Below are 19,040 nucleotides of genomic sequence, written 5' to 3' on the forward strand. Positions count from 1 at the left end.
CTTCTTCGAGTCGGCGCTTTCTCTGTCGCGCACGTTGCTTGGTCTCTGCTCTTCTGGCTTCCGGTTCTGACTCTTCCCTGTGTTCTCCTTTGAACCCGTAGCCTGAGTTTTTCATCGCAGGTTATTCTTCATCGTATTTTTCGGTTGTAACACTTCCACTTGCTTCTGCCCGGCGTCGTCTTTTCCTCGTTGAGACGCTGTTTTGGGGGTTCTAAGCATGCTTGTGACTGCCTGCGGAGACGTGTTTGCGATGCTGCGTTGAAGCCTGTGTCGCCCAACTCCAGCGCCTCTGCCGTCTCTGGTGCTGCCGGTCTTCTCCGGTTGAGTTTGAGGTCTTCCTCGCTCTTGGGACGATGAGTCATTTCCTCTCGACGCCTGGACATTTTGGCTGTGATGAGTGTCTGGCTCTTACTAGACCTTCGGTTTCAGCTGGTCCCACTCTGGCAGCTGGGCGGGGGTGGGGGTGCTGCCTTCTTCCTGCCCAGTGGGGTTAGGTGCCCTGGTTCCCTACTCTGCCTCCCCTGGAGCCTCCCTGGCCGGGAGGGGAGGGGTCCTGTGCTCCTGCTCCCTGGGCCTCCCCTGGCACCCCCCCCCCCCGCAGGGCAGGGAGGGACGCCAGGGCCGAAGGCCACCGCTCAGCCCTTGATGTCCGCAGTGCAGCGCCGCGGTGTTGGGAGGCACCTGGCTGGGCCGCCCCTTAGCTGCACCCGCTGTCGCTTCCAAGTCGCCAGCTGCCTCTGCTCCAGGTCAGGCCGACAGGAAGCCCCAGGCCCAGTGCCGCCTCACTGTTTGGGCCCCAGGCCCCTGGCCCCCTGCCTCCCCCCCCCTTGGTGTCTCCTCCCGGGCTCCCCTGTGCTCAGCGGAGGAGTGGGGACGGATGAGTCGGCTTCGCCTTCCAGGCAGGGGGGTCTTTTATGCCGCAGTTGGCTTACTTTCCCCCAGAAATGGCCCTGTGGCCTCTGGGCTTCGCCGTGTTGGTGGGCAGGTGTGTCTCACCCTCCGTCCTGCTCTCCATGCTCTTCTCCTTCTTCCGTGTCCGGTGGGCGCTGGCTCGGCCGAGACTTGCCCGGGTAACCGTCCTTTTCACCCAACAGATCCCAGCCTTGGGATCCGCGCCCGAGGCCTTGGGGCCCTGGCCCTCCAGCGGCCCCCTGCCGCTCTGTACTCGGAGCCCCCGTGGCCCACTGCCCGGCCTGCTGCCTGCTCTGGGCTCCATCTCTGCGCGGGCCCCTCATGGAGTGCTCGCAGGGGCTGCTTCCAGGCTCTTCTGCAGCCAGGGTCTAACCCGACGAGCCTCTGTTGAAGCCAGAGTACCGACCTTGGTTCATCACACTCACCTTAACTCCAGGCTTTATTTGGATTTCTGCGAGTTGCGTTTCGGCCCCAGGCTATCCCATTGCTTTTGGTGGCCAGTTTGGGACTGAATGATGACGCGATTGGGGCAGGCCGTGACCCCGGGCGTCTGCAGAGCATGGCAGGGGTAGGCGGTCCAGGAGGCGGGCAGGCTCCAGGCTGGAGAAGGGGCGGCTGCGGTTGTGGGGGTTGGCAAGGAAGCTGGTGAGTCACTGAGGACCGGGGACCACGACGGGCCACCCCAAGGGAGGCATTGCCGGCCCCCGTGAGGGAGGCCGAGGACAGAGATGCGCTGACGGGACCCCATGGCGTGGGAAGGCCACACCAGTGGCGGAGGCTGCTGTGGACAAGCCAGGTGGAAGATCCCGGTGTGGTCTTGGTACCCGCGCCAGCTCTGCCACGCTCCACACCTGGCCCAGAGCAGACAGACAGCAGGCATGGAGGGGCCCTGGGACACATGTGGCCCCCAGGAGCCACCGTGGCTGTGGCAGAGAGAGCCCTGGAGTGGATTTCGTGGAGGGCAGACTGGCATCTGGGGAGCGGGGTTGTGCCCACCCTGAGGGGACCAGGGCCTAGGGCCCATCGCGAGGCCGTAGGTGTGGGGCAGCACGTGGTAGGAAGCCCAGGGCAGCTCCCAGGCAGCTTGTGCCCATCATATTTGAGGACTGGCTTCCTTGCCAGCCCCTCATACCACCAGCCTCTGTCCTTTTGATCATGTGTGGTTTTTTGGGGTTTTTTTTTGCTTTTTAGGCTGCACCCCATGACATACGGAAGTTCCCAGGCTAGGGGTCAAATCAGAGCTACAGCGCTGGCCACAGCCACAGCAATGCTGGATCTTTAACTCAAAGATTTAATGCCAGGGATCAAACCCACATCCTCATGGATACTCGTCAGGTTCGTTGTTGCTGAGCCACGATGGGAACTCTTGATCACATATATTTTTAAATTTGCCTTTCTCTGATTTTTTTTTTTTTTTAGGGCCACACCCATGGCTGATGGAGGTTCCCAGGCTAGGGGTCGAACTGGAGCTGTAGCTGCCGGCCTACCCCACAGCCTCAGCAACGCTGGGCGAGGTCAGGGATTGAACCTGCGTCCTCATGGATGCCAGTCGGGTTCGTTTCCGCTGCACCGTGATGGGAACTGCACCTTTCTCTGATTTGAGTGAGGCTGGGCACCCTCCCGGCACGTCCCTTACACCTTCTCTTCTGGAAAATACCTGCAGGTTTGTTCTTTCAGGAGAGTGGGGACATTTTTCCCTTGGGTCAGTTTCCTCTTAATGATGCATGGAAATTTTATAAAATATAAAATATTTTGGTGTAAAATATTCTGGATCTTAATCTTTTGTCCATCACATTAGTGCCAAGTGCCTCATTTCAGTATGCGGTTTATTTCCTCACTTCCTCGAGCTGTAGTTTGAAGGACAAAGGCTCCTATCGTAACGGAGGTCTCGCCATCTCCGCGCGCGCACGATCGCGGGTCTTGGCGTCTTGTTTGAGCGTCTTGTGTCGCCTCCAGGCTCCCTGTGGGATCGTTCCCTCCGCGACCTTCCCAGGTCCGGCTCTGTGCGGGAGGGCCCTCACCCGAGGGCCCGGCCTTGGCTCCTCTGCCTCAGGCTCCCTCAGTCCCGTGTCTTCTGCTCGCGGCCCTGGTCCTGAGCCTGTCCCACACCCTCTGCTGATTTGAGCTTTGCAATAATTCACAACAGGGAAGGAAATTCCTGCACCTTTTATTTTCATGGCTATTTTAGCTCTTCGTGCCCTGCGAGAAATGCATTTTACATTCAAGGTAGGTTTGGTAGACGTCGGAATTTGGAGGCGGGTTGTGCGGAATCCAGGCCTCAGCTCGCTGACAGCCACTGCCTGCGTCTCCAGAGGGGTTTCTGCCCACAGCAGCTCCCTCTCTCGTCGCACCGGCCTCCCCCCTGCGCTGGTTTAGTGAAGTTCTGGCTCGTCTTGCCTTTGCTGGATTTACTTCTGTCGCTTTTACTGCTGTTACAGATACTGCAGTCCTCGGCTCTAGTTTCTCACTGTTCGTTGGTGCAGAGACACAGAATCTTTTTGGCTACGCCTGTGGCACGAGTAAGTTCCACCGTGCCACCGCAGTGACAACCCCAGATCCTTAACTGCTAGGCCTCCAGGGAACTCCTGGGCATACAGTTTTTAATATTGATCTTGCTTCTAGCAACTTTGCTGACCTACCTTAGTAGTTGTAGTAATTTATCCACACATTCTCCTGGGTTTTTCTTCTTCTTTTTTTGGTCTTTTTAGGGCCGCACCCACGGCATGTAAAGGTTCCCAGGCTAGGGGTCGAATCAGCTATAGCTGCTGGCCTACACCAGAGCCACAGCAACACGGGATCCGAGCCGCGTCTGCGACCTACACCACAGCTCACGGCCATGCCGGATCCTTAACCCACTGAGCGAGGCCAGGGATTGAACCAAAAACCTCATGGCTTCTAGTCGGATTCTCCTGGGTTTTCTACATAAATAATCATGTCTTTTGCAGAGAGTGACCATTTTTCTTCCTTTGAGTTTGAATGCATTTTCTTTCTTTGTCCACCCTGCCTGTGAGCCCAGTGTGGTATTGACTGGTGAAGGCAGTGGGATTCCAGCCATGCCCCTTGGCAATTGATGTTTTCTGGAAGGTTCTTTCGGGAACCTCTGTACCAAGCTGAGGAAGTTTCCTTTTGTCACCAATTTTCTAAACTTGGTTCTTTTCCTTTTTTTTTTTTTTTTTTTTTTTGTCTTTTTAGGGCATCTCCCGAGGCATGTGGGGATTCCGGCTTGGGGTCCAATCAGAGCTGCAACTGCCAGCCTACACCACAGCCACAGCAACGCAGGATCCTTAACCCCCTGAGCAAGGCCAGGGATCGAACCTGCTTCCTCATGGATGCCAGTCGGGTTCGTTAACCCCTGAGCCACAACGGGAGCTCCAGCCTGAATGTTCTTTCATCATCTGGTTTGGGTCAGGTTTTGGCTTGGAGATCGTTCTGGTGCAGTAACTAAGCTGAAAGATGTGTCCCCTGCTTTTCTCTTCTGTGGCCTGGTTCCTGTAAGCTTGGAACGAGGCGGCTCTGGACTCCGGTGGGCACCTGCCCAGCGCTGTTCTTATTGTTCAACTGCTAATTCACGTTTCTCTGGGGGTGGGAATGGTCGTTCAGGTCTGTGCCAGTTCTTGTCAGTGGTTCTAGAACTTGCAGGCTTCATCTGCGTTTCATCGGTGTTCTTGAGCCATTGGCGTCAAGCTCGTTCACTCCATCGGCTTGATGTCTGCCAGGCTCCCGCCACGTCGACAGTCGCCAGCATTGTTGGCATGTTCCTCGTAGCCTTTGTGTGCTCCGTGTCTTTTTCCCCTAATTTCATCCGACTGGACAGGTTTGTCACTATTTTCAAAGAACCAAATTTTGGCTTTCTTGGTCTTGTTGTGTTCTTGTTGTTCCCTTGATTTCCATTCTTTCATTTCCTTCGTTCTCCTTTCTTTGGATCAGTTTCAACCCTAACCCTGACTCTGGAGGCCCATCCTCTTTGCCGATGCTGCAAGCCTGCCGGGGAGGACTGCCCCCGCGTGGCTGCTGCTGCTCCGCAGAAGGCGGGGCGTCAGTTTGGTCGTCCTCAGGGTCTAGATGCCCCCCGACCGCCCTTGTTTCGTGGTGGGTCAGGGAGCGGCTCAGCAGTGACTTCCGTTGTCTCCGGATCTGCAGGGCTTGGTCCGGGTTCGAGGTCGGGAAGAGCTGGGCCCTCCGTGGCTCTGGTGCCCTCCTCCGCCACTTGCCTCTCGCGGAAGCTCTGGGACGAGTTGCGAAAGTTCTAGGTTTTGGTTGTTCTCGGGAGGGCGGTGAGTCCCGACCGGCCCCCTCCGTAGACGGTCAGCCAGTGTGAACCACACGCAGGAGTTCACAGGTTCTAGCTGCCGCTTAGGAAAGTAAAGCAAAACCGGGGAGGTGAGCTGATGTGACCAGTGGGTCACGAGTGTCGGGGCGACGGGGAGGAAGCCCGAACGCCGCCTTTGCATCGTGCTCCTGTGGTCCTGGCCGCTCCCGTCCCAGGGCCGGAGGGCCGGGGAAGGGCAGGCCTTGGGCAGAGGCTTTGTGGTGCCCGCGGGCCAGGCGGGCAGAGCTGAGGTTGCCTGGGCCTGCCCGACGGTGCCCCTGCGTCTGCCAGGGACAGGTGACCCCTCGTGACAGGTGTGGTGATCGGGTGCGTGGCCAGCCTCCACCTCGTGCTTCTGGGCCTTGGCCAACCTGCCACACCTCTGGGCTTGAAGCCTAACCCACCCCCTCCACAGTGAGCACCCCCCGGGCCAGCGCCCCGCCACCCCCCAGTCCTCTGCCAGGATGGGTGGGCTGCGGTCAGGAGGAGGAGTTAGTGCCCCGGGAAGCCCCCAAGCCAGCCCTGCCGTAGGTCCAGGCCCAGGGCTGAGCTGGGTGGTGTTGGTACAACCAGGGCAGCAGCACCCTTGCCCCTCGACTAGCTCAGGGGGCATCTCAGAGCGGGGCCTCTGGCCTGCGGGCCTCAGTGCTCCAGCAGGAAGCCGTCCTGGACAAGCTCCCCTGACGGAGCAGGCAGGGCCTCCAAGCCGAGGCCTCCGCTGGCTTGCTCAACTGCACCCCTTTCCCCGCAGTGCAAGAAGAAGCACACGCTGCTGTGCCCTGACTTCTCCCGCAGGGGCGTCTGCCCCCGGGGCACCCAGTGCCAGCTGCTCCACCGCAACCGGAAGCGCCTCGGCCGGCGGGCAGCCACACCCACAGCCCCAGAGCCCAGGAGCAGGGCTTCCACCAGCCACGGGCCCAGGTGACGGGGACAGCGGGTGCCTCACGTGTCAGCTCCGGGAGGAGTCAGGAGGAAGCCCCCCTGCCCTGGGGGACTTTAGGACCCTCTGAGGGAGCTCCCGCCCCGTCCCCCACCCAGCCGTGGGCTTTGAACCCAAAGAGAAACCGCAGTCCAAAGTTGGCCAAGTCGCTCCGGGAGTGCCCCACCCCAGGCCCCAGGCTGGGCAGCCAAGGGCATCTCTGGCCCAAACCAGCCTATGGGGGCTGCCCGCCCCCGCTCCCCAGGAGACGGGGGGATCCCGGGTGATTGCCCACCTGCCCAGTGCGTACGAGAGCCCGTGTGGACGAGGAAGGCTCCAGAGGGTGAGGACGAGGTCCCTGCGAGCTGACTGCAGCTGCCTCAGGCTGGAGGCCCTGTCACTGTCACCAGCCTGGAAGCTGCATGGTGACACCTGCTGGCTGCTGGGACAGGCAGGGGTGGAGAGGGCCGGGAATCTAGGCGCTGGCACTCACCAGGCGCACCCCTCGGGCCCTCGCTTGCTGCCCGCGCTCACACCTCTGCTCCCTTCCTTTCCCGCAGGAAGTCCTCGGGCGCCCAGCGCCCCGCCAGACAGACCACCAGCTCCCCCACTGCCGAGGCTGCAGGCTCGGCCTCCCCCCCCTCCTCCCCGTGGGTGTTGCCTGCGGCCTCTTCCTCCCCCTCCCCCTGCTCCCCCCCCTCCGCCTCCGCCTCCCCCTCCGCCTCCGCCTCCCTGTCCTTGGACCAGGATGCTGCCTCTGCGGGGAACGGCTCCAGCAGCCTCTCCAAGCTGCCTTCCTTCATCTCCCTGCAGTCCTCGCCGAGCCCAGGGGGCCAGCCCGGGGCCCGGACCCCCAGGAGCCCCCCCACCAAGGACTCAGGTAGGCCGTCGGGCCCCCCAACCTCAGACCCGTGGCGGGAGGGGGGGGGGGGGTGCAGAATTTGGAAGTGGTTCCGAGAGGCCCGCGCGGGCCGGGCGCTGCTGTGCCATGTCCACCCGGCAGGTGCCTACCTGCAGGGCCAGCCCGGGTGCAAGCGCAGCCGCACCGCCTGCACGGACCACCCGAGCCGAGGGCTGATTTAATTAGAAAGCACCCATTTCTGTTAATTTGCTCTGGAAGACCGCCGCACACTCCTGGATAGAACAGATGTTCCCTCTCCCCCGATGAGCATTTGGGGCTTGGTAAATGGCTCCACTCAGCCTTGTTTAGGAGAGAAAAGAGGGTTTTATGGCTGCAAACGACCCTTTCTGTAAACATTTTACAGCTCTCCGCGCGTTTGAGTGACGATAAACCCCACGCAGCTCGGCGGGCTGCAAATTTGCCACCATACGGCTATCCTTTTATTGTCATATTTCACAGTCGTAACGTTAACGGGAGATGCTGGCTGCAGCCTCCTCTCACGGCTCTGCTGAGCGGGCTCACTCGCCTGCAGCGGCCCCACCACTGCCCGCTGCTGGGCACCAGCCCCTCCACCTCCCTCCCTCGGGTGCCGGGAGGAAGCAGGCAGCCTGAGGCAGCCGCTTTTTTTGTTTTTAAAGTTAAATCAGGAGCCCTGCAACCAGCCCCAGGACCAGAGGCAGTGAGCAGCAGCCCCCCTTCCCTGCTCAGGCCTGGCCCACCTTCTGGAAGCCAGAGGGTCAGAGGGCGGCCTGGGAGGGCCCTGGGGCAGGAAGCCGGGCCACATCAGCCCCTGCAGCCACCCAGGAGGGGCTGTGCCCTTGGGGCCTGAGGCCGGTGGAGTCCGCAGGGCGCTGGGCCTGACTTCCGCCTCTGGCTTGGCGGAGCCTGTGCCTGGAGTCCTCAGCCCTGCAGTGGGGTCCCAGCAGGAGGGGCGGGCTGCAGGGTGACCAGGACAGGGCAGAGCCTAAAAGCAGCCGCAGGGAGGTGTCTGGGGTCAGTGAGTCTGCCGTCCCTCGAGGTGGCCTGCGGTGCTCATGGGAGGGCAGCGGGTGCCCAGTGAGACGCACAGGGCAGGAGCCCTGCTCTGCTGTGGGAAGCCCCTCGTGTCCCCAGGCCTGTCACCCGGCACAGGGGCCTTGTCCCCCCACCCCCCACCCCAGCAGCTGCTTGCACATACCCTGGCTTTCATGCTGACAGCCTCAGACCTGCTCAGGTCGGGGGCTGGGCTGTGTCTGTGCGCAGGCTCCCTCCCCTGTGCCTGCAGCTCGGCCAGCGACCCAGCCACTGCTGGGGGCAGCCCCTCTCTCCCCCCGCTCAGCCCCGAGGCCGGGCCTATACCCTGCTGGGCGCTGGACCCTGGGCAGGCAGGGCTGGTGGGCCACAGGCTGGGGGTGGCCATGCCCACCTGTGCTGCAGGCCTGAGCTTGGGGAGCGGGGGCCTTCCTCCTGTCTGGGGCTCCTGCATCTGCTCTCTGCTCCTGGAACAGGGAAGTCTCTGCACATCAAACCCCGCCTGTGAGGGCCCAGGGGCCCGGCCCGCGCCTACCTCAGGCCTCGTCCCCGGAGAGGAAGGAGGCTCTGCCCGCCCCACCACCGCCCCAGAGGAGGCACCGCCTGCCCCCGAGCGCCCCCCGGGGGCCGCAGGGCCGTCGCCCTGTCCACCTGGCTCTCAGCTCTGCGTGACCAGTGCCAGGCCTTGCTTCCCTCGGGCTGGGCCCCGCCCGCCTCCCCTCCCCCAAGTCCTCGCTTTGCCCAAGGGGGTGCCGGGCAGGGCTTACCCCCAGACCCATCCCAGCTGTGGGCGTGGCAGCGGCGAGCAGCGTGCCCCCGGTACCCCCCAGGACTCCCACCCGAGGAAGAGACTGCGGGCAGGCCTCCCCGCGGCCGTTTCCTGTTCAGCAATAAAGGTTTTGTCCTGTGTCCGCTTGGCTGTCCTAACTGCCACCATGCCGCCGCCCGGCCCTGCTGGCCACCAGCTCAGACGATGCACGTGGGCCCAGAGCCTCCTGGGCCGCCACCCTCCCTTCCTCTGGCCCCTGCTCAGTCTCCCACCTGCGGCCGGCCCCCAGCCTAAGCGGGGCGCGCAGGGCGAAGGCGCAGTCCTCACGGCCTCCGGGCGGGAACATCGGCCTGAGACGGCCAGAGGGTTGGGGCAGCCTCTGTCCCCAGTGTGATCTGTGGGTGGGAGAGGCCCAGAAGGGGGCGCCGGGGACATGCTGATGCCACAGGCTGGGCCGAGTCCCCCAGGCTGAGGTGCCCTCTGGAGCCCCTTCTCCGGGCACCTCAGGAGAGTGGCTGGGCCAAAGCAGGGACCGAGGACAGCAGGGCGGCCTGAGGGAGGAGGCCTCTCATCCAGCTGCGTTGGCCCCAGGGCCCCGGGGGGAGGCCTGGCTGAGGATCGTGGCCTCCGCTGGGGACCTGTGAGGCCAGGGCCAATCCCTGGGGGGAGACAGGGCAACTCAGGGGAGGTCCCTTCACCCCGGGAGGTGAGGGGCCCTCTGCCCGGTGCCTCCACGTCTCTACCAGTCCGCCGCTGCCCTGGTTCCGCTGCGCCGCGTCCCCAGCCACCCCTGCCCCGGGCCCTCCTGCCCCCCGCCTGTAGCCCCGCGTGCCCCCCACCCCCCCCGGAGTTGAGTCCGTGGCGTGACCGCTCGTCCTGCTCCTTCTGGGCCCAGGCTGGACGGACAGCCCTGTCCAGCACTGGCTGAAGGGCGCGAGGGCCCTCCCACAGGTGCAGCTCTCAGGCCTCTGCCCACACTGCGTCCTCAAGGGTCCCACTGGCCAAGGAGGGCCCCTCAGCCCAGCCCCTGCTTGGCCAGGGCAGACACTCGGCCCCACAAGGATGAGGCGAGGATCCAGGGTCCTGCCCTTCGCCGGCCCCTGTCCCTGTCCCTGTGATGGCACAGCACTGCGGCAGCCCTGAAGCCGCAGGAACCGAGGCTGAGCCTGCGGTGGTCCCATGGTGCTTGTCGCTGGTGCCACAGCCCAGGGCCCCGCGCCCTGGGCCGACGTGTGCCAGGATCCTGCCATCAGGCCTGGCTGCAAGGAAAGGAGACCGAGTGGACCCCGCTGTGCGCCAGCCCACCTCCCAGCCTGGCTCACCCCGGGCGGGGCTTGCAGGGCCACGTGTCCTTACCCAGCTACCCCTCAAGCCTCTCTGTGGTGGCCTTGGCCTCGGCCCTTGGCGGAGCCCGCGGACTGGCACAGTGGGCACCGGGGGTCCTGCGCCTTGGCCTCCTGCGTCTTCCTCCCCAGGCTCCCTCTGGCCGCCATCCGTGAGCTCCTCCAAAAGGGTGACGCTTGGATGATGGGGGAGGGGGAAAGCTTTTGCTCCTCCGCCTGGACAGAGTGGCGAGCCGGGCTCAGTGACAGTGACAGCCCCTCGTGCTGGCGGGCAGGCTGGCCAAGTGAGGCCCGAAGCCATGTGTCCACCAGGTGGCATGAGCTGGCGATGAGGGGCCAGCTTCTGCTGGAGAGGCCGGGGCGGGGGGGGGCGCTGGTGGACGGTGCAGAGGTGATTCTGGGTCGGGTCTGGAGGGGGGGCGCTCCCACTCCCCAGCCCCCCCCCCCCGGAGGCACCACAGCCCCATCCTCCGTTTTAAGTGCAGAGGAGTCCCCCCAGCCCAAGTCCCAGAGCCCCCGAAGAAAAGCCCTTCGGGACAGAAAGGCTCGGGGCTTCGCGTAGTGACGTCCATGAGGCTGGCTGGCCGGTCACCACTCACCCCAGCTCAGGAGCCGCATCCAGAGGCGAAAATGACTGTCCAGACCCCGCCCTGTTGTGGGGGACCTGGTCCTGAGAACCGGAGGGGGCTTGGGGTGTCCCTCCCCAGAGGGCCCTCCAGACGAGGGCCCCCCCACCTCGAGACCCCAGCCCTGCCCCCGCCCGACCACAGCACGGAGACAGCGAGCTGCGTGCAGTTTGAAGTTGCTGGAACTGCGGTGTTGGCTGCCCAGCAGTGGGAACCTGACAGGCTGCGAAGTGTCCTTACTGTGCGGCGGTTTCTTTCCCGCTCTCTCATCCCCACACCTGCAGGCTGCATTTTCCAAAGGTGCTTTGGCCGTGTGGGTCTCCCTCTCCTGACCTGTAGGAGGTGGGGTCTGTGCCTCCTTGGATGTGGGCAGACCCCTGCTGCACCTGTCTTTTCGGGGCTCACAGAAATGCCAGGTGCCACCGCCCAGCCCCCTTGGACCCTCACCCTGGGGACCGGCCACCATGCTGCGAGGAAGGCCAACCACTCAGCTGCCGTGTGGAGATGGCCTGTCCAGCTACAGCCCCATCATCTGCCAGCACCAGCTTGTCCGGTCCCTCCAGCCTTCAAGTTCTCGCAGCTGTCAGGGTCAGAGGGACCCATCCGGCCGTACCCAGGATGAACCATCCACCGCAGGGCCCATGAATGCGGTGAACCAGGGACCCCCGGGCCACCTCCCAGGTGGAAGATGGTGGAAGCTGCCCCTGGGCAGGTGGCCTGGCACACAGAAGGTGCTCAGTAAGGACCCCTGGGGTGCCTTTAACAACGAGTCCCACGGGTGGTCCCTGTGGCACTCCTTGGGTTCAAGTGCTGACAGGTTGGTGGGCGGGGGAGGCCCCAGGACGGCATGGTAAGAGCTGGATGGGGAGAAGGTGCCCTGTTCCGGGGCAGCGTGGGATTGGCACGTGCTCCTCTCCTGGCTTCCAGCATCGAGGGAGCTGGGCAGACAGCCTTGTTCTGCTGGGCCACCGTGGGCACCCAGCACACCTGCATGCCGACCCTGCGGCCCTCTTGCCAGCCACGGCCGTTCCTGGCAGATGGGGGCCCACGGCCGGCTGGGAGCACCTCCGTGTACTGGCCCCACTCTGGGTCCACCAGTGGCAAGAGGGACTCGCTTTCTCTCTCCCTCTCTCTTTCTTTCCTTCTTTCGTCTTTTTAGGGCCGCACTTGCGGCATATGGAGGCTCCCAGGCTAGGGGTCAAATCAGAGCTACAGCTGCCAGTCTGCACCACAGCCACAGCAACGCAGGATCTGAGCCACGTCTGCAACCTACACCACAGCTTGTGGCAATGCCGGATCCTTAACCCACTGAGCGAGGCCAGGGATTGAGCCCGCATCCTCATGGACGCTACTCGGATTCCATTTCCGCTGCGCCACGACGGGAAGGCCAGGGGGGAGTTTCTGAAGAGAAAGGGGCGAGCCTGGAGCCACCGCCAGAGTCAGGAAGGGACAGCACCTTCCCCGGTTGGGAGAGCCTGCCTCGCCCACTCTCCACTCTGCAGGGCACCAGCTGGTCGCGCGAGCCCTCCAAGGCCCGAGGCTCTGCCAAGGCCACACAGAGCCAGGGACCAGGCTGAGTGCAGCAAGTGCACCAGAGGGCTGGGGGCCTCCCCGGGGGCTCTGGCGCCCAAGGCTCGGGGACGGCCAAGGGCTGAGGGCAGGTCTCCTGGCCCAAGACCTTGTAGGAAGCCAGTCCGACCCCAAGGCTGAGTCCAGGGCTGGGGGAGCTTACCAGGCGCCTAAACCAGGCAGGAGCATATGGTGCTCTGCTTGGTGCCAGGGTGCCCCGCAGGCCCCTGTGCCACCCCCACCCCCACTTCGGAAAGCAGAGTCTCTGCCACAGGCCTGGCTCTGCTGTCCCTCCCCAGGGGAAGTTCATGAAGGACCTGTGTGCGTGACCCAGCGGCCGGCCGGCTGGCTCGGGGCCAGCAACCCTCGAGCATAACATTTTGGGGCTGGGGGTGGGGACCGTCCCCGATTTGGTGTGGCTGGCTGTGGACCTCGAGGTGGCTCAGGGTGGGCTTGGGGGGGTCGGGGCTGACCTGCAGGACCACCCTGGCCTCACCTGCCTGACTGCACCTCTCAGGACAAGGCAGGCGAGTGGGTGAGACCAGAGATGTCGCCGGGGCGGGGCTGTGGATCGGTGTCCCTTGTCCTAAGAACAGGACAGCTGTGAGGAAGGCTCCTGCCGGCACAGGCCCCGCCCCAACACCTCCTGAGCTTGGCACTGAACCCCGAGGGGCCAGGGGCCTGGCTGGTCCAGTGGACTGGCTGGAGCCGCAGAGGCAGAGGCGAGGTGGCCGGACAAGCAGCCCAGTGCAATGTTCTCACTCAGAAGGCCAGACGCACCACCGGCTCGACACGCGGCATCTCCCCTCTGAACACTGAGGGCTTTAAAGGGGACCTCGAAGTTTGCTGATGGGCAGCATTGTCACTGCTGTGGCTCGGGTTGCTGCTGTGGCACAGGTTTGATCCCTGACCCAGGAACTTCCACGTGCTGTGGAAGTGGTGAGAAAAACTTAAAAAATAAAAAGAGCCCCAAACCTGGCAGGGAATCTGGCCTGGAGCCCAAGCACCTGGCCTGGGGTCTCGGTCCTCCCACTGGCTGGGCCATGCCTGTGGAGTGGGTCCTTGCTCTAGGTGTGGCCCTGCCTCGCCACAGAGGAATGTGGGGGCGAGGGGTAGCCAGCATGTGCAGTGGGGCCAGGTCACGGCGTCTTAGGCTGCGGGGCTTCACTCCTCATTGTATGACATGTCTCTTCTTAGAAAATAAGAGACGGAGGGCTTCCCATCGTGGCTCAGCAGGTTACGAACCTGACAAGCATCCATGAGATGCGGGTTGGATCCCTGGCCTCGTTCAGTGGGTTAAGGATCCGGCATTGCCATGAGCCATGGTGTGGGTGGCATATCCCCTGTTGCTGTGGCTGTGGTGCAGGCCAGCAGCTATAGCTCTGATGCGACCCCTAGCCTGGGGACTCCCATGTGCCGGGGGTGTGGCCCTCAAAAGCAGAAAAAAAAAATTCATGCTATGGCACAGTGGGTTACGAATCCGACTGCGGTGGCTTGAGTCACTACAGAGGCATGGGTTTAATCCCCGGCCGGTCGCAGTGGGCTAAGGACCTGGCATTTCCAAAGCTGTGGCATGGGTAGCAGCTGCAGCTCAGATTTAATTCCTGGCCTGGGAGCTTCCATATGCCATGGGTGCGACCATAAAATAAAATAGACATCCATGCCAAGAACAAGGCAAAAACCCTGGTAGATAAATGCCCCCGCACAAGGCTAACATGCCCCTGGGGACTTCCTGCCCAAGTTCCTCCAGACTTTTCCTTTCTGTGCATACGTGGTTGCATTTAAGAGTGAATCTTTAGGAGTTCCCGTCGTGACTCAGTGGTTAACGAATCCGACTAGGAACCATGAGGTTGTGGGTTCGGTCCCTGCCCTTGCTCAGTGGGTTAACGATCCGGCGTTGCCGTGAGCTGTGGTGTAGGTTGCAGACGCGCCTAGGATCCCGCGTTGCTGTGGCTCTGGCGTAGGCCGGTGGCTACAGCTCTGATTGGACCCCTAGCCTGGGAACCTCCATATGCCGTGGGAGTGGCCCAAAGAAATAGCAAAAAAAAGTGAATCTTTAGGAGTTCCCGTCGTGGCGCAGCCGAAACTAATCCAACTAGGATCCATGAGGTTGCGGGTTCCATCCCTGGCCTTGCTCAGTGGGTTAAGGATCCGGTGTTGCCGTGAGCTGTGGTGCAGGTCGCTGACGTGACTCAGATCCCCCGTGGCTGTGGCAGTGGTGTAGGTTGGCAGCTGCAGCTCCGATTGGACCCTTAGCCTGGGGACCTCCATATGCCTTGGGTGCAGCCCTGAAAAGACAAAAGACAAAATAAATAAATAAATAAATAAGGTGAGTTTTTAGGAGTTCCATTCGTGGCTCAGCAGTTAATGAACCCGACTAGAGTCCGTGAGGATGTGGGTTCGCTTCAGTGGGTTAAGGATCTAGCATTGCCCTGAGCTGTGGTCTAGGCTGGCAGCTGCAACTCAGATTCAACCCCTAACTTAGGAACTTCCACATGCCGCAGGTGCAGCCCTAAAAAGCAAAAGCAAAAAAAAAAAAAAATTAAATGTCAAAGTCATATAACAACAGTACAGAGAATGAGGGGCCCCTCCCATCTCAGTTGACCCTGGAGGGCGGTGGCAGGGACCACTGCCCTGCTCCGGGTGAACCCACTCCCCCACAGTGCCTACCCAGTCACCCAGGCCTGGGCAACCTCGTTTTGTGAGCCCAGCCCTCCCTGGCACTGGAGGCTCCCACCTCCACTCCCCCTCATCCCTGACCCCACCCAGCACAGCAGCCCCGCCACCACCACTAGGTGGGCAGCTGGAGCTGGGATTCCTAATGTGGTGCCAGGCCTGGCACCCCACGCTCCTTCCGCCCCGGGGTCCCTCCGACCCCTGAGCCCAGGGCTTTCCCCTCCCGGAGGCTCCAGCTCCCATACTGGGGTCCCTGGCACCCACCCTTCACCGGCGCGACTCCCTCCCCACCTGCTCGGGCCGCAACCCTTGCAGCCAGGCGTCCTGCGGTGGATCCCGCCCGCCGCACCGAGATGCCAGCAACTTTGTTGACTAAATTCCTGAACCCGCCTGAACTGCGGAGCTAAAAATAACCGGCGCTCCCGCGCAGTGCCCGGCGGAGCTGCGCAGTGTCACCCGTGTCGGGAGGCCGGAATGTCCCGGCGCCACCTCGCTAGCGGGGTTGGACTCGGGCTCCCAGCTGGCCGGAAAAACCCTGGGAAGGGGCTGCAGGGTCACGACCATCTGGGCAGCTGGGGGACCGAGGCACCGAAGAGCACTCTGCTCCCCGAGACTCTGTGGCCGCCCAGTCGCGGACACGAGGCCCAGGAGTCCGCATGCGACCTAGCAAGCCCCAGGAGGCCCTGGTGAGCCCCCGACGCGCGGAGCCCTCTGCCGGTACTATCCCCCGAGACGGCCACCAGAGGGCCCTGTCCCCTCCTCTCACCAGCGGCGGCGGGTCACCACCCCTTTCCACAGCTGTTCCTCACAGGAGATTGACAGCTGGGCTCGGGGTTGCCATGGGGATAGGCAAATAAGAGCTCCGAGTCTCGGGCTCCTATTGGCCCGGGGGCGCGCGCCCCTCCCATAAAGGCGGAACTGGGCGCCCGGCACTATAAAGGGGAGCGCGCTGCGCGGCGCTCGGCGGTGGAGGTGGGGCTGGCGGTGCGCGGGCGGAGCGCGGGGGACCTGAGCTGCCGGAGGCGGTGGCCCTAAGGCCACCCGCCCGGCCGCCCGCACGGGAAAAGGGGAGCGCGGTTGGCCTGCGTCCGCCAGGGAGCGACCCGGGGCTGCCCGAGAGGCCTGACTGGCGGCATCCCCAGCGACCGCCCCTGAGTTGGCTGCGTGAAAGTTTTCCCCGCACGCCTCTGCCAGGACACCGCGCCCCGGGCCACTGAACCCGGCGGGACCCGCCGCCTCTGGGAAGCGAAGGGGGGGAGAGGCCCGCGGCTCCCCCCCTCCCGCCTCCCGTCGGGGCGCAGCCGGGAGCGGCGGCGGGCCCCCCCCCCCCCGGGCGATGGCCGCGGAGCTGGCGATGGGTGCCGAGCTGCCCAGCAGCCCGCTGGCCATCGAGTACGTCAACGACTTCGACCTGATGAAGTTCGAGGTGAAGAAGGAGCCACCCGAGGCCGAACGCTTCTGCCACCGCCTGCCGCCTGGCTCACTGTCCTCGACGCCGCTCAGCACGCCTTGCTCCTCCGTGCCCTCTTCGCCCAGCTTCTGTGCGCCCAGCCCGGGCACCGGTGGCGGCGGCGGCGGCGGCGGGGGGGCCGGGGGCGGCGGCGGGGCGGCTCAGGCTGGGGCTGCCCCGGGGCCGGCGAGCGGGGGCCCCGGCGCCGTCGGGGGCGCCTCGGGGAAGCCGGCGCTGGAGGATCTGTACTGGATGAGCGGCTACCAGCACCACCTGAACCCCGAGGCGCTCAACCTGACGCCCGAGGACGCGGTGGAGGCGCTCATCGGCAGCGGCCACCACGGCGCGCACCACGGCGCGCACCACCCAGCGGCCGCCGCGGCCTACGAGGCCTTCCGGGGCCAGGGCTTCGCGGGCGGCGGCGGCGGAGCGGACGACATGGGGTCCGGCCACCACCACCACGGCGCGCATCACGCCACCCACCACCACCACCACCACGCGGCCCACCACCACCACCACCACCACCACCACACCGGCGCAGGCCACCACGGCGGCGCGAGCCACGGCGGCGGCAGCGCGGGCCACCACGTGCGCCTGGAGGAGCGCTTCTCCGACGACCAGCTGGTGTCCATGTCAGTGCGCGAGCTGAACAGGCAGCTCCGCGGCTTCAGTAAGGAGGAGGTCATCCGGCTGAAGCAGAAGCGGCGCACGCTCAAGAACCGCGGCTACGCGCAGTCGTGTCGCTTCAAGCGGGTGCAGCAGCGGCACATTCTGGAGAGCGAGAAGTGCCAGCTCCAGAGCCAGGTGGAGCAGCTGAAGCTGGAGGTGGGGCGCCTGGCCAAGGAGCGGGACCTGTACAAGGAGAAATACGAGAAGCTGGCCGGCAGGGGTGGCCCCGGGGCCGCGGGCGGGGCCGGCTTCCCGCGGGAGGCCTCGCCGCCGCAGGCCGGCTCCGGCGGGGCCAAGGCCGCGCCCGACTTCTTCCTGTGAGCGCGGGACCCCGAGCCCGCGCTGCCGCCGGGAGAGGCTCGCGCAGGCCGCCCAGGGCCTCGGCCCGGACTCCGCGGCCCAGGACGGGGACTCGCGGCGGGGCCGCCGCTGCGCGCGGGCCCTCGCCTTGACCCCACCGCCCCCGGCCCGGCCGGCCGGCCCGCCCCGCGCGCCGGGCTGCTGCGCCTGCAGGCGCCAGACTCCAGGCCCCTGCTGGCGGCGCGGCCTCCTCGCTCCCGGCTCGCGACCCTTCCCGGGCCGCCGTCCTGACGCTGCCCCGACTCCTCTGCGCGGAGCGCGGCGATGCCCAGGACAGTTGGGCCGGGTCGCAGTCCTCCCTGGCGTCCGCTTGTACATACGTGGAAGGCGGTTCTGCGCCCGCCCCCGCCCCCGCCCCCGCCGGGACTGCCGGCAGCCCCCGCCGCCCCACGCCCCCTCGTTTCCTTTCTTTCCGGCCCCTTGCCCTGCCCTTTTCTACTCCTTTTTAAAGCAGTCTTATTTTCGAAGTATTTATATTTATTTTGCTCGGTGATTAGAAAAGAAAGTCCCGGAGGACGCTCCCTCCTGTGCCGCCGCGGCCGCCCTCAGACGTCCGGGTGTCCCAGCATGTGTGGCTCGCTCGGAGCGGCCCGGCCCCTGCCTGCCCTCTTGCCCGCCTGCCCCCCACCCTGCCACCGGCGTCCCTAGAGACTGAGGCCGGAGGGCTTTATCTCTGCTGTGTTCAGTCCCGCTGCCCTACTGTACTCGAGGGGGGAGGGGGTGGGGGCTGGCCCGGACTCCCGTGCTGCTATTTCTCTATGCACCAGATTGTATTTATGACTCCTGGGGAAATATATCTTATTTTAACCCTCAAGAGAAGTGAAAGGGAAAAAAAGTAATGCACAGTATTTCTAGCAGAAGAAAAAAAGGTTTGGTTTTTTTTTTAAAGAGGAGGTTTCGCCTGAATCTCCTGGCATGGGGGCGGGTGGAGAACGTGTTTTTACTTTAATTTAAAATGTGTTTCGTTTTGTTTGTGGATTCTTTTTGAAAAGTCTGATGGCTTTTTGGAATAGCTGGGATATAGGGTGGGGAGGCCTGTGCTCCCGGCCCTGCGAGCCGCCCAGCCCGGGCTCCAGCGGGTCCTGTGTTCCTTCAGCGCCTGCTCCTGCTGCGCGCGGGAGGTTCACCAACTTGTTGAAAGTTTTGTTGTGTTATTGGGTCTTGGTGGGTTCTTTTTCATTTGCTACGAAGCTGAGGAAAGAAGAAAACACAAAATAAACCCGTTTAGATCCAAAAGTCGCTAGAGCCTGGCTGGTTTTCTATGGCTTTTGTTTTTGCCATATTTCTTCCAGAACAAAAAGAAAAAGAGGTGCCTGACCCGGGCCCTGCCTTAACTCTGGGTGACCCGCCTGGGCCGACCGGGAGAGACTGACCAGAGTTGTGGCACCTGCCGGGCCACCCCTGGGCTGCCTCTCGGGGAGGAGGGCCGCACAGGGTGGCCCTGACCCCCCAGGAAGGCAGGCCCGGGGGGCCTCTGCCTGAGGCTCCTTGGCAGTGACCCTGCGCGGGGCACCACGGCGTCTATG

The 19,040-nt window shown here is 63.8% G+C and overlaps 2 protein-coding genes across 2 annotated transcripts in view; both read left to right on the forward strand.

Moving 5' to 3' along the window:
* ZC3H3 (zinc finger CCCH-type containing 3) overlaps positions 1-8,961 on the forward strand; it is a 73,942-nt gene extending 64,981 nt beyond the window's left edge. The window contains exons 10-12 of the mRNA XM_047785515.1: positions 5,973-6,142; positions 6,701-7,020; positions 8,529-8,961. Of these exons, the coding sequence (XP_047641471.1) occupies positions 5,973-6,142; positions 6,701-7,020; positions 8,529-8,560 (522 nt within the window). The 3' untranslated portion in view covers positions 8,561-8,961. The remainder of the gene's footprint in view (positions 1-5,972; positions 6,143-6,700; positions 7,021-8,528) is intronic.
* Positions 8,962-16,012: 7,051 nt separating this feature from the next.
* MAFA (MAF bZIP transcription factor A) lies at positions 16,013-18,753 on the forward strand. Its single transcript, XM_047785649.1, has one exon. It carries the CDS (start codon positions 16,372-16,374, stop codon positions 17,473-17,475), a length of 1,104 nt encoding a protein of 367 aa, XP_047641605.1. The 5' UTR covers positions 16,013-16,371; the 3' UTR covers positions 17,476-18,753.
* The last annotated feature ends 287 nt before the right edge of the window (positions 18,754-19,040 follow it).

The sequence above is a fragment of the Phacochoerus africanus genome, chromosome 6 (genome assembly GCF_016906955.1).
Source record: "Phacochoerus africanus isolate WHEZ1 chromosome 6, ROS_Pafr_v1, whole genome shotgun sequence".
NCBI classification, from domain to species: domain Eukaryota; kingdom Metazoa; phylum Chordata; class Mammalia; order Artiodactyla; family Suidae; genus Phacochoerus; species Phacochoerus africanus.

What these genes read in the sequence shown, in the direction of transcription:
- MAFA (XM_047785649.1), top strand. Translation starts at nt 16,372, where the DNA reads ATGGCCGCGGAGCTGGCGATGGGTGCCGAGCTGCCCAGCAGCCCGCTG.